Raw genomic sequence first — 14,590 nt, forward strand, 5'->3', positions numbered from 1 at the left:
GCGAGCATAATTCATAAGCCATCAGACTTTCTGGAAAGACAAGAACAGTGTAGAGCAATTGAAAGGACTAGAGGGAAGATGGCCAGAAGGACAGGTGTTTATAAAACCTTGAACTATAAGAATGAGTCTTCATAAGAGCCTATTTGAGATAAAAGCTAAGATTTAAGAGTGACATGATGCATCAGTGAGTATAGACACTTGGCATGTAGTCCTAACAACCTGAGTTCCATCCACAGAGCCCATGTGTAGGTGGAAGGAGAGAACTAACTCCACAAAGATGGCCTCTGACTTTATCACATGCACCATAGCATGCCCCCACACAGAAAAAAAAAGTTAGAAATTACAAAAAAAAAAATCGAAACTAGTTTCCTAGCTTGTTTTTCATTGAACAAGAGCCAGGCATTATCCTGCTTTAAATTGTCTAATAAATAAATTTCCAGTGACCTACAAAGGCATGGCAGATACTGGTGAAAGTTTGTACACACTGAGCAAAACTTTGGTGCTCATAAGAAGTCTAGTAATTAGTCCAGCATCATCCTGCTAGCCAGGCTTCTCTTAGGAATCTGAATTCTCTTTTCCTATTGGCTGCCTGTAAAATCTTCCAAAGGGTCTGTATAGAGAGAAAGGAGTCAGGACTGGAATCAGAAAATATGGACTACTAAACCATAAAATGGCATGTGTAATGCCTTTGTTAAGCATCAAAGATGAGAAACTTCTAAGATTTTATAAACAGGCCTAAGCCTGAGTGTCAGTCACCTGACATTATACCAAGAGCAATAGTGCAATGACAAGAGATCCCAATCATAATCACAATAATCTGAAAAAACTCACTACCAATCTTATTTGAGTTTCTGATGCCTTTCTGGTTTTATCCTTTAAAAATAAATAACTCTTTTAACCCATCACACCTCACAGGAGCCAGACTACATACTGTTCCTGTCTTCTTGGAGTTAGATTGCAGAAGATGGTTAGCACAGTACCCAGAACATTATAAGCATCCAATAAACAACCATGGTAATGGTAATAACTGATGGCACAATGTTCTGTTTGCATTGCTGTTTCTGAACTAAAATATGACTTTGCCTTCTTCATTTCTTCACTGCTTGGCACAAGACCTGCTACTAAAATTTAGACTTAATATGAGACAAATTAGAGAGACTTGCCTTTCTCTAGGGAGCTGAAATAGGACTTAAGTACTGTTAGGGTGTTGTGGAATGGTGGTACAGTGCTATTGATAAGCCTATGCTAAGCCTTTATTAGGAGCACTCCTTTAAAGTTTATTCCCTTTACAAAGTTAAGGTATTGGGTTGGAGCAATTTTACTCTCAAATTTACAGCTATTAGACCTTCTTTAGTGCCATGGCTTCTTTGAGCAAAGAGCTACCAGCTAGGCATCCAGACAAATTTCCCTCACACCAACACTATCTGCTTCATACACCCAGAGGACACCTTAAAGAAACTATATGTCAACCATAGATGCTTCTGCTTAAGCACAACTCTGATCCAGAGAGGACTATCCTTATCATGCCTGTTTTAAACAGCCTACAGGAGACTTTTTGCCATAACAAGCCTTTGTGAACCCTAGACAACTCTAAAACAATTTCTGTCCAAGCAAGAAGAAACATGCTTTCCCTAGATGCCAAGCAGAAGGTCTGTGAGTGGTGCATACACATTCATTAATTTGCATGAGGGACTCCCGTGATTGGGATAAGCATGGTTCTACGTTTACCTGAATGCTAGTGCCACTTGGTTCAAGCACATCCCTTCATTTTAATGAAAACATGTCATGGTTGGTGCAAACTCTCTTGACATATCCCCTTTCCAGTTATATAAGTGGATTGTTTAACTCACTCTTACAGTAAGCGTGGAGACAACATTCTATACTGTTCCCTGGTCTTACAGCATTCAGCCAAATAAAGTCTTCTGTTCAGTGGTGCTCTCTTGACCCAGTAAACAAACTGCTGGTAACACCAAGACGAGAGATAGGACAGCAGCAGCAGCAATGAGAGAGCAACTGAAGACTTCCAGAGACTGGTGAAAACAGAAATAATAGAAAAAAAGGGACATCAAAGAAAAGCCAAAGATGAGACACTAAAAGACCTGTTCATTAGAAGAGTGCTAGAGAGTTATCAATTTAAAGGGCCTTGGATACCATGAACCCAAAAGTTTTGTATATACCACTATGAAAGCCTGATGGATGCAAGCCTCTGGACCAGAGAATTGTAACAGTTGCCACTCTAGCGCTGTGGGTCCCGGTGTGCAAGAGCTATGTGAGAGTTTTAACACTAGAACATACTGTCTGCTTCTGCTATCTGTTATGACCACCTTCCAGTGCTGCTTTTAACCAAGGATTACAATAACTGCCATGTGCTAGAGGCACTGGTGACTAAAGGCCAAAGCAATAAGCCTCCAACCTGAATGGCTAGAACCATTAAAGACATAGTCTCTAAAGCCTGGACCACTGTGTCCTAACTCTCAGGGTTTAGATCTTGAAGACTGGGTCTTCAGCTCTAGCCCATAGGTCTTTGGTGCTCAAGGACCCAGAACTGCCAGCTGGAAAATGGTCTCCTCACCTACCCACAATTCTTATCCTGCTAGATCAAAGGACCCCAGCCAACTGATTGGTAACAGATTTACAGTTGGATGATTGGATAACAGCGTTGACCTGACCTCTGTGTCCATTCCCACTCACTGGCCCAGATATGTACAGAGTGTCAGATGATATTATCAAATTTGGGAAATTCAGTTGCTAAGTAGCAGGGACACTTAAGTCTACACTGCAGTTTTTCTAGAAATCATGTGGCAGAGCTACAACTCTTACTCTAAGCAGAAAGCTTGCCAACTACCCAGAATTGGGAGAATTGCCAATAGGGTGGGACTTTGAAAGTTACGTGACTCAAAAGGAGGCATACAAACCAATATTTTATGGTTTACCCAGCAGTGGCTGTGCCAAGAGTCAAGAAGGCTATAAGAAATGGGTGGCACAAGAAGAAATAATAAAACCAAAACTGAGCAGAGAAACTGTTGTCAAATGAACTTGGGTGGAATACGTTGACCTTTTCCACACCCTTTGTGCATGACTTCAAATCTCTTTCAGGTGTTTGAATTGCGACTGTAAGGGAGATAATGCATATGTTGGCAGTACTCTTCAGTCTAGGCTAGGAGCCAGGAATAGGGAAGGAATTTCTTGTGTTCTACTCCCAAACTGTTTTAAATTTCTCCTTGATTTTTCACATTCTGTAATACTCATATAAAGACCCAGTATCTCATTGCTTTTCCCCGGCATTAGAAATCCAGCTCTACTTTGTATCTTAAGTATAAACAAAAGAATAGTGAATGGGATGGGAGCCTTTGAAATATCATGAGCAACCTGCCCTCTAGCAACCCCTCTTGGGCAGTTTAACCTATGGGACTCTTGACATATTGAACTAAAGGGGGTTTATCTATTCTGTCTATAACCATATGTCGTAAATACATTTGCTTTTAGATGAATGTATAAAATATTAATGTGATCATATCAAACTGCAGACTGGTGAGTACGTCTGTCAGAGTTATTTTATTCCTATACATTTGTTTGTCTCCACTTATTAGTAGACAGTACATGAAGACAGGCATTTCCTTCACTGTGGAAGCCGCAGAACTTGTTTAATGAAGTGATGTTTCTGTAATCTGTGGTAAGGTAGAGTTGTGAGTGACAGAGCTATATGAATAACAATGAGGAGGCAGGCAGAACAATAAAAAGAAGACAAACATTTCGATTGCAGGGGAAATAGATGGAATTGTTTAGGTAGCATACAATCTAATCTGATCTTTTTCAAAGGAAAATTAACAATTTGTAAATGGGTGCGATAATGTTAACAATTTCTCCAAAGTCTTCTGCACAAGGAATCAAATTTTTCACACACTCAAATGGCATTCTGAGTCAGAGTGCTCTTATGCTATTGCATAGCAAGATAAGAGGCCAGGGATCTTAAGTTCTCCAAGATGAAAACGGAAACTAGACACCCTCCCCAGCCCCCCTGCATAGAGCCCAACAGAGAAGAGGCTTGTCATCAATGTCTGTGGACTATAATAGTGAATGTCTGAACTAGTGCGTTTGTTTATCAGTGTGTGTTTCACATCTGGCAGAGAAGGAAGAATACTTACCTATGAGGACTATTGTGCCAGAGGTCTACACACCTGTTTTGTTCTTTCATTGAGCTGAATTTCATTATGTGCCCTCATGTTTACCAAAAGGGAAACGGAGGCATAGAGATGTAAAAACAACTTTCCTCCAGGTCATGTACTTGAGTGCAAAAAAGTAAAGTTATGAGAGCCTCATTGTATAGGTGTACATGGATGTTGGATGAGGTACCATATGAGAGTTAAAAGTAAGTGTTTTATAAAATAAAATAGCTCTTGGGAGAAAGGTTTTCTTCCTTAACCTTTCTAGGGTATTATTAGCACCTTAGGGAGACAAACATTAGAAGATGGAGATGGCCTAGCTTGCTTGGCTTGTCTCTGGAGAAGAGGACGTCCATGGAGTACAAGGGTTCCTTCAATACTTAGTAAGGTAGGGTTAGAGTCCTGCTCCTATTGGGACCACAGAGTCTCTCTGTAGTTTATTTCTGCCTCCTCCAGCATCTTTGAGAACCACCTAGGAACCTCAGGGCCACCTTACTGACATCTGGACAGACATTATTCCACTGAGCTCTGTGGCTAGTGTGTTGAAGTCTTTGGGAGTAGGGTTCACTGCCCCTTTGGCACCAGAACAACTTTTTATAGGACTTTCTTTGTTTGCCGTACACACTGTGTATATCTATAGGGAAATAAGTATGGGAAATGGGAAGTCAGAGAAATTCAGGGAAGTCCCTTCTCTCAAATGAACTGACCTTTTTCCTTTTTACAGAAACCATTTAGACAGTGAAATTAGGACTGCTCTTAGATCCAGTCAAATGAGATTTTCTAAGTCTCTCTCTCTCTCTCTCTCTCTCTCTCTCTCTCTCTCTCTCTCTCTCTCTCTCTCTCCCTCCCTCCCTCCCTCCCTCCCTCCCTCCCTCTCTCTCTCTCTCTCTCTCTCTCTCTCTCTCTCTCTCTCTCTCTCTCTCTCTCTCTCTCTCTAATCCTGAACACTGGCCAACAAGTCAGTACCATAAGATCAGGTACCAAAAGTCCAGAACAGGATCTGTGTTTTCTACCCACTAGAAACACCTTTCCTGTTTACTGTAAATTGCCCTTCCATGTCAGGGACTAATCAGAACTGGCAGTGTTACCTGTGTACAGAGGCCTAATCTCATTCTAGGCCTCTATTGCCCCAGTTTCTATTTACCTCGTTTGGGGGACTCTAATCCTCTACCCCATATATGAAACTAACTGATACCTCTATAAGCTCCAGGACATATGTCTATGAATGCTTTGGAGTCTTGTTTCTAAGAGAATGAATGGTCTGTCAAGTACATCACTCCAGTGGCTGAAGTTGTATGTTTTTACAATGTATGGCATGAGATTTTGCCATCAGAATGCTGTTGATGCTGGTTATGGGTGAGTCAATTTGTATACATAGATAAACCCCACAAAAATTGTTTGGGTACCCTCACACTTCCTAGAGGCACAGCTCTGGGTAAATCAAAAAGTAGTACAAAGTAAAATAAAATTCAGTGGCAAAAAGGTTGACCAGATTTTTGACACAGAATTAAGAACACAGCAGGATAATCTACAAACAACTCTTCAAGTGTATAAAACTTAAGCTTTGAAGCACAGGGAGAATTTAGAGCAACTCAGATGATTCCAGCCAGGGAAAACAACATGTATAAAGGCACAGAGTAGTTGTTGGTTGAGCCATTTCACCTTGTGTGCTATGCTAAGCACATTTCATTCATCATCCTATTTAGTCTTCAGAGCTCCCTGGAAGGTAGGAGATATAAACCGTATTTTGCAGCTGAGGAAATGGAAGTTCATATTGCTAAGCAAATGACAGAAGGAAAACATAAGTCTCCCTCATCCCCAAAAGTGTATACTGTTATCACCATACTATAAAAGGACAGAAAAGGTACAAGGGACATCAAGAAGCCTTGTCACAATAGAGCCAAGGATGTGTACTAGAAACTAATGAAGATGTGATCCTTTGACGAGGCACAACGTTAGAAGAAGATGCTGGATATAAAACAGACATGTAATGACTACTTCAGTAGATTGGGGTCAAACAAAATAATACCTCCATCCTGAATGAAAAAAGCACAGCTCTGTGATAATTAAGACTGAGAATGTTAACCATGAGGAGACATTTGTTGGCTTGTTTTTTCTGTCTTAGGAAACCTTTGGATTTGATGTTTATAATGTAACAGTCGTCCTCCATTTGACCTTGTCTGCTATTATGTATTGACTTTGTGTATGTGTGTGTGTGTCTACTTTTTCAGACTTCGATCCTGCCCTTGGAATGATGACTGGAATACCACCGATAACGCCAATGATGCCTGGTTTGGGAATAGTACCTCCACCAATTCCTCCAGATATGCCTGTAGTAAAAGAGATCATACACTGCAAAAGCTGCACGCTCTTCCCTCCCAACCCAAGTACTAGCCTGTTTTGGTTTTTGGGGTGTTTGTTTGTTTGTTTGCCTACTTAAGCCACAGTGTCTCTGAGTTTCTTCTTTTTCAAAAGAATACCTAAGGACTTCATGAGTGTAGAAACAGAAGCTTCACCTAGTAAAGAGAAATGGAAAATTGTTCTCTTACTAGGCAAGGCTGAATTTTACATACACAACAGTAGATGTTCGTGTGCTGGTTATAGTACCTGCATTGCCATGTGCATAATGCCATCTGATGGGGAATTCAAGTGTGTTGGTATAGAAGGATGCACCCAACACAAATTGCTCAAAACTGTCATTTGTAGTTTTTGTTTCTTTTTATAACTGACGAGTGATGGCAGAGACTAAGTATGATCCAAGTCCATTTGAAGCCCGTACCCATAATAAAATGCATCTAGTGTTAAGAAGCCTCCATTGCTGCCAGCTAGTCACACCCATATGGAAATGATCTAGAGAACCCAGCTTGTTAATAAAGACTGTAAATTTCCTTTAGCACATCTATAGTATTAAAATGGCCGTTTCAGGTAAAATTTAGCAACATTAATCCACTTAAATTTTTTCTTCCAGATCCATATTTTGAGTGTGTAGAAGCTATTCATTCCTACATGTGACCCAAGCCTCGTTAGTATTTTGCCTAGAGTCCTGATGATACTATGCATTATATGAAGGAAGCTGCTGTACCTACAGTCGTTGGTTAAAATTCCATCTGGGAATGTAGACCATAGATCAAATGAACTTGCCTCATCAAGATAAATAGGAACCTCTCACATGTGTCTTTAGACAAATATTTCATCTTCTACCATAAATAGGAATCAGTTCATCATGAATCAGATGTTGCTGGGATCCCAGATTCTAGTGTGGCTTGCTCATACCTGAGAGGGTTTTAGAATCCTTCAGAGTTGGCTTGCAGGTCCCCCTGGCTACATCTGCAAGTGAAAAATTAGCTTTATGCCTTCTGGTTTTTTAACTGAGTTGTTAACAGGGTACATCTTTTCAGACCAATAAGAAACCTAGGAGGCCAGCATCTAAGAGGACTGTATTTAGAAAATAGTATTTTGTTACAAAGAGAATTGGGGAATAAAGCAAAAGATATCCACCCCCCCTTTTTTTGTAGTGTTTCCTGCCAACTCCCATGCTCATTCCTGTTATGCATAGCTGGACAAGCAGTGGCACTAAAGCCTATCTCTTACTCTTGCTTCCACTATCCCAACGCGTGCCACGTCTCTTTTCCCCTTTCTTCTCTTTTGTATTCAGATGACGGGAAGGTGTACTTCTCCAATAGTTCCTTTATCGTGTAAAATCAACGCATGCCTATAGGCACTGCTGATGTTAAAACTGAAAGGCAGAGTCCTGCTGATTTAATCATTCGTGTATTGTGTGAGCAGCCTTCTCTAGACTTCCGTTATTTCAGTCAAGCCTCAGCTAAAAGGATGGCTCATAACCTGTAATGTCCAGAGTTAGTGCAATCAATTTTCAGCTTAAGGCTCCAGTTTCTAGGTCTCTAACTTACAGCACAAATGTCCCATTTTTTCTTTCGTTTCGTTTTTTTAACACGTAGACCACATTAGTAAGCAGTCTTTGAGTGCATGTCAAAGCATGTGTTAAAGAGGTTATAACTTCATATTCTTTAGTAAAGAGAAACAAGTATATTTCTCAAATACATTTTTTATCTTTTTCTACCTACAGCCGTGATTTCTTGGTTCTGCGTTGGAAGAACCGTGGCGTAAGAAGGCAGCATTGTACACAACAGCACAGTCATTCAGTTCTTCGTCTTTGTACTAAGGAAGGCTGACAGGGCAATTAATGGCAGTAAATGAGTGCCTTCTGGGAATGAATCTGCTTCAGAATTACATTAAAAATAACACTCCCATGAAGGTTAAATCAAACTGGTATTTTATTTGCTTTTTAGAAATGGATTTTGTTTAAAGGGAAGTACTCAGATTAATTATATACGAAAATCCCTAACTAAGGCATCTCTCTTAATTCTTCTCTGAAAGTGTGGCAATTGTGCTATTTCTATTAACAGTGGGGACTTGTTTTTGTGACATTAAGGCAGTTGATGTGACTTGAACCCCTTGTCACCTCCAGAGCCAACCACAGCTAATTTATTGTAAGGCTTTGATTAAAAGCTCCACTACTAATTCCTATCTTTCTCTGGTGTATTCTCTTAGATTCAGTGGCCTCTGACTCCAATGTCTCTCTCGGCACTAAGATCCTATTATTCAGAGATAATCACAGTGTCTTTAGTCGCCATCCAGACTGCTTCTAACTCCTGCTGCTTTATTGCAAAATCCATTTACTATTATTTCCTTCCCCTGTCCGATCAGACTATCCTTCCAAATGCTTGCCACATAAGTACTATAGGGTACTGTATATAATATATCCTTCCAAATGCTTGCCACATAAGTACTATAGGGTACTGTATATAATATATCCTTCCAAATGCTTGCCACATAAGTACTATAGGGTACTGTATATAATATATCCTTCCAAATGCTTGCCACATAAGTACTATAGGGTACTGTATATAATATATCCTTCCAAATGCTTGCCACATAAGTACTATAGGGTACTGTATATAATATATCCTTCCAAATGCTTGCCACATAAGTACTATAGGGTACTGTATATAATATATCCTTCCAAATGCTTGCCACATAAGTACTATAGGGTACTGTATATAATATATCCTTCCAAATGCTTGCCACATAAGTACTATAGGGTACTGTATATAATATATCCTTCCAAATGCTTGCCACATAAGTACTATAGGGTACTGTATATAATATATCCTGGGGCTCTCAATTCATAGTCTAACCCAGTGGTTCTCAACCTTCCTAATGCTAGGACCCTTTAATACACTTCCTCATGTCGTGGTGACCCCCGACCACAAAATTCTTTTCACTGCTGCTTCATAACTTTTATTTTGCTACTGTTATGAATCATAATGTAAATATCTATGTTTTCCAATAGTCTTAGGTGACCCTTGTGACAGGGTCATTTGATCTCCAAAGGAGTCAAGACTCACAGGTTGAGAAACGCTGGTCTAACTCCTGCCCTCAGAAGCCTTTCCCTACTCTGCTTCATGGCCGTTTTTTAATCCATCTTTTATACTTGCCACATGCCAACCCTTTAGCCAGGTCAACTGCTTCCTGACCCCACAGGCTTACCTCCAGCGCAACTCCAAATGTACTCTCTTCTGGGGCACTTTAGCATGGGAGGTACTGAAATGAAATCTAGATTTACTAAATCCTTCTAATATAGTTATAGCTAGATGCTACTTTATTCCTTACTTTATCTCTCTGTTATATTTAATACTATTGACCAATTTAGCCTTCTTGAAAACTTAACTGATTTGAAGGAATAAGAATGACTCAGATCATCCAGAGATAGAACTCAAAAATAAAGAATATCAAAATCCTACACACCAAGGAACCACATTTCAAAAAGTTAAAAAAAAAATAAGAGGGGCTAATAGATAAAGTGCTGAGGACCTTAGTTCAGCTCAGCAGCACCACCTAAAAGCTGGGTGTGCCATGACCTGTGCACAGCCCCAGCACTAAGAAACAGAGGCAGGCAGATCCCAGGGGCCTGCGGGCCAACGAGTGTAGCCAACCAGTGAGCTTCAGGTTCAGTGAACCATGTCTCCAAAAGGGCAGACACTGAGACATTAATAGAGGAACATAAACCTTTACACTACACTACACACACACACACACACACACACACACACACACACACACACACACACACACACACACTATTTTGTGTATTCTTTACCAACAGCAATCCCCAAGCTACTTCAATTGTCTCTGGTGTTTCCAGTCCTTCCCCTCTTGCCACTTAAATCCTCTGCTTGATGCTTTTGCTCTTATATCTCCATCAGCATGTCCCCCATTTAAGACAACTAACAACCATCAATGCCCCGTGATCAATTGTCTAGTCTTTGTTTATGTTCAACTCCCAGCTCTGTCACTAAAGAGCTATGAGACCCTGACCAGCCATTTAACTACCTGTCTCAGTTTCTGTATCTGTAAACTAAGGATAGTGGTTAGATTAGGCTAGATATCTCCAGCTTCACTCTGCTGTAAAACTATGATTACTGCATTTTTTAAAAGCCACCATTATAAATATTTCTTAGGTTAAACTACTTTAAATACACTAAAAAAATCAAAAGGGTGTTGGCCTGTAATACATGGAGCCTTTTACACTGCTGGAACAGGCAGAGTCCTTAACAGTTAAGTACTTGGTCTCTGAAACAGCACAGGCCTTAGCTCCTAAGCTGAGTTTCCCACCTCTTTTTTAGCCATAAGATGTTGGTAAGGAACCGAACCTCTCTGATCTAGAGCAGGCAATGTAAGGCCGCAGACCAGGCCCTGGGCTCCTAGTCCCAGAATTTGTTGTGTAGCTGCCTGCAGCACACATGCTTTTCCACAGTTAGCTATTGAAGATTTACTGATTCTCTATTGGTGCTTTTCTCTCCTGAGAGAAGACAGTAATACCATCTCTCTAGGGAAGTCAGTTTTGTCAGGATTTTTCACTTCAGCTGTAACACTTTCTGTATGAACAGGTTATATTTTGACTCTATTGGAAGTTACAATGAATGAAGAATGAACGATGAAATGGCATCTGCTGCCTGTGTGCAGACACATGTGAAAACACCCAGGAGCCAGAAAAGCCAATTTTTTTTTCTTCATTTTACCATATCAAAAGAGACAGAACCCATTTTGCCGCTGATGGCTAGATTCTATAAAGAGAATTAAAATAAATGAGTAAATTGAGCATTAATAACAATTTGGCAGCCTTCTGATTGTTTCCAATTAGCTGGGATTACATTAAAAATGCATCTGACCCCTACTGATTGTCTGCAAGGCCTTCGCTCTTGGGCTGTCTAATAAAATCTACTCACAGACAGTGCACTGTATACATTCTGACAAACCAACTAAGTGTTCTCTGATGCTCCTCTGAAAAGCAGGGTGTTATGCAAATGGTATTTGGGCCCTTTGTGGTGCTCTCTGCCTCCCTTTACAAAGACCAGCAATGGATTCTGATCTTACTAATATTGATAGTCTTAGCACAGCTCCCCAGAGTGGATGCTTAGATGTAATTAGAATTGCTAGAAGCTCCTCCTTTTTCATTACCAAAGACTAGTTCCTTATTCTCCCAATTATTTTGAATCTTTATACAAACTTTTCTTTGTCTCCATACAGAGTGATAATTTAGACACTACAGGGCTTAGCACGTTCCCTGATGCCTAGGTAGAGTTTAAATTTGTTCTCCTATGGAGTTCTCCTTGCTGTGGAATGGAATTAGGAAATCGGGCCTAGACAACAAAGGCATTGAACTGTTAATTAAAGAACAGATAATATCCATTAATGAAGACAGTACAGCCTTTGCCCTGCTTACAGGCATACATTCAAATCTCAGCAAATGCTATCAAAGAGGTCATGCTATTTATTTAAGGAAAATAGATACGTACATCCCTGGCATTCTTCACATTCTTCTTAGTGGATTTTATGCTCCATTACTTAACAGACGTTACCATAGAAGAATCACAGCACCTGAGTAATAGCTTCATCCCAAAATGGTAAACCTCACAAATGTTATCTGGAGATGAACAGTTACATTCTGGGTATTATATATAACTTCCAGAGTAACCAGATATCCCTTCATCTGTCAGTGGGCATAAAGTAAATTCAAGTCATGTAATGAAGGTGATATTTGCTCCAAAAATATTATTTACCATGCATCTCCTTTAACACTAAGTTCCAAAAGCCTTTTTTATTCTAAACTAGGGTATTATTCTAAGGTTTTTAATTTGGAAATAACTATCTAAACAAATGGTTTTGAAAATTGATTGCTTGTATATACAGTGGCTGAGTTGCATTCTGTGGTCAACGCTACATGCATCTTCATGACCATAAATTCCCCAAGCTCAGATTTATCTGTGTAAATCAGCGGGGCTTGTATTTCACAAGTCTGTAAACAGTCTTTGCTACTTCATTAGTTCCTTTGTCTTCCAGCCTTCTCCACCCATTTAACCTCCTAACACCAGATAGAGAGAAAGGGGGGACAGCACCATGAGACCACTTCATGCTGCTTAGGGGCGCCGGGTTCCTTGGGGCAAGTTTGAGGGTATACCTTCAGGGTAGCTGATCTCTTCCTCTTCTCATTTCTTGTGCATGACTACTTAACAAACTGCAACCAATAGCATCCAACCAGCAACCCACCCACCCTGCCTCTCAGGCCCTAGCATTTACCTACCGTCTGAAAAGTCCCCAGAATTTCAAAGGTCACACAATCACAGAAACTATCTGCAGCTGGCAAAAGCACACCTCTGTTAGAGCATAAGGCAAATCATAGTCAGCTGCTGTGAAGCAGCCTCATATCCCCACACCTGGGATTAAAACAAAACCAAACAATATTTCTGTGTGTTTTAAAGAAACCAAAATTCAAAATTCTCACTATACATGTTCACGCCCTTGATAACACTCCATACGTGTGGTAGGGTATTAAAAAGCCCCAGCACTGGAGTCAGGAGACCTGAGTTTAATAAATATTAGCATTGTAATGACTCCTGTTTATTAGGAAGCCAAGACGTGCTAGGGTCCATACAATATCCAATCTGTACAATGTACTATCAATAATCATACAAGATGAAAGCCATTTAAGGGAAAGAATGGCCTTCCTTTTTAAATGATTGAAAGCAGACGTTTTCATAGGCTGTGTAACTTCTCCATGGTCACCCAAATATTGAGTAAGCTTTAAATGCAGGTTTTCCCGTTCCAAGCTTAAGATGCCTTTAATGTGATGTCCTTGAATGAGACACTTCATTTAGCCAAGAATTTTCCTCTGTAATATCGCAAGTTCAGAATGCTCATTGGCTTTTAACTCTACCTACACATCTTAGGTTTTAGCCCAATAAGCTAAAACAAAACAAAACAGACTATACCCTGAACTAATTAAGTCAGCCTTATTGGTGTGGGGTCACACATTATTTGCTTAACTCCCAAGTTGATTCTTTCATGCTAGCAGAGTTAAGAATAACTGAAATTCTTTGGTTGGTGGTTCAGTCTCTCCGAGCCCCTGTGGGCCAAGGTTAGATTACTCTATAAGTCTTCTTGTGCTGTCCTTGACCCCTTCGGCTCCCTCTATCCTTCCTCCCACTCTTCCACAAGACTCCCCAAGCTCAACCTGTTGCTTAGCCTTGGGTCTCTGCATCTGTCTCCATCAACTTCTGTGCAAAGCCTCTCAGAATACAGTTATGCTAGACTCCTGTCTGCAAGCATAGCAGAGTGTCACTAATAGTGATAGTAATTTACCCTCTCAAGTGATGTGGGTCAGGCCAAGTCACTGGTTTGCCAGCCTCTCGATCTCTGTTCCATCTTTGCCCCTAGACTTCTTGTAGATGACACATTTTGGGTCAAAGGTTTTATGTGTGGGTTGATGTTCCCCTCCCTCTGCTGGGAGACCCACCTGGCTAAAGGAGGTAGCTACTTTAATTCTCCTTAACACCTGTTGCTTGGAGTCTCAGCTAGGGCCACCCCCATAGAGTCCTAGGAGCATCCCCTGTCCCAGAGAGCCCCCCATTTCTGTTCTTTCCCCAAGTTCTTTTCACCCACCCTCCTCCTCTCTATCTGCCCATCGATCCCCACTCTTGTTACCTTCCCCACACTATCTCTCACATGGTTCCCTCCCTCCATCTACTTCAGATGTCTATTGTATTTCCTGTTCTGAGTGAGATTCAGCATCTTCCCTTGGGCCCCCCTTGGCTTCTTTAGGTCTGTGGATTGTAGTATAGTTATCCTGTACCATATAGCTAATGTCCATGTATAAGTGAGTACATGCCAAGTGTATCTTTCTGGGTCTGGGTTACCACACTCAGGATGATCTTTTCTAAATTAATTTATTTTTTATTATTATTTAATTAATTGATTCAGATTATAGCTCAATTATTATCCCATCACTTGTATCTTCCCATTCCTCCTTCCCTCCCGCTTTCATCTTATTCCCTTCCCCTAGGTCT

At 40.5% G+C, this 14,590-nt stretch overlaps 1 protein-coding gene across 7 annotated transcripts in view; it reads left to right on the forward strand.

Moving 5' to 3' along the window:
* Positions 1 to 14,590, forward strand: part of ENOX2 (ecto-NOX disulfide-thiol exchanger 2) — a 299,360-nt gene that overhangs the window by 232,432 nt on the left and 52,338 nt on the right. For all 7 annotated transcript variants that reach the window (XM_084788928.1, XM_084788931.1, XM_084788929.1 and 4 more), the window contains one exon: positions 6,395 to 6,550. In XM_084788928.1, the coding sequence (XP_084645054.1) occupies positions 6,395 to 6,550 (156 nt within the window). The remainder of the gene's footprint in view (positions 1 to 6,394; positions 6,551 to 14,590) is intronic.

Source organism: Acomys minous, assembly GCF_964271855.1.
Source record: "Acomys minous genome assembly, chromosome: 7".
Taxonomy (NCBI): Eukaryota; Metazoa; Chordata; class Mammalia; order Rodentia; family Muridae; genus Acomys; species Acomys minous.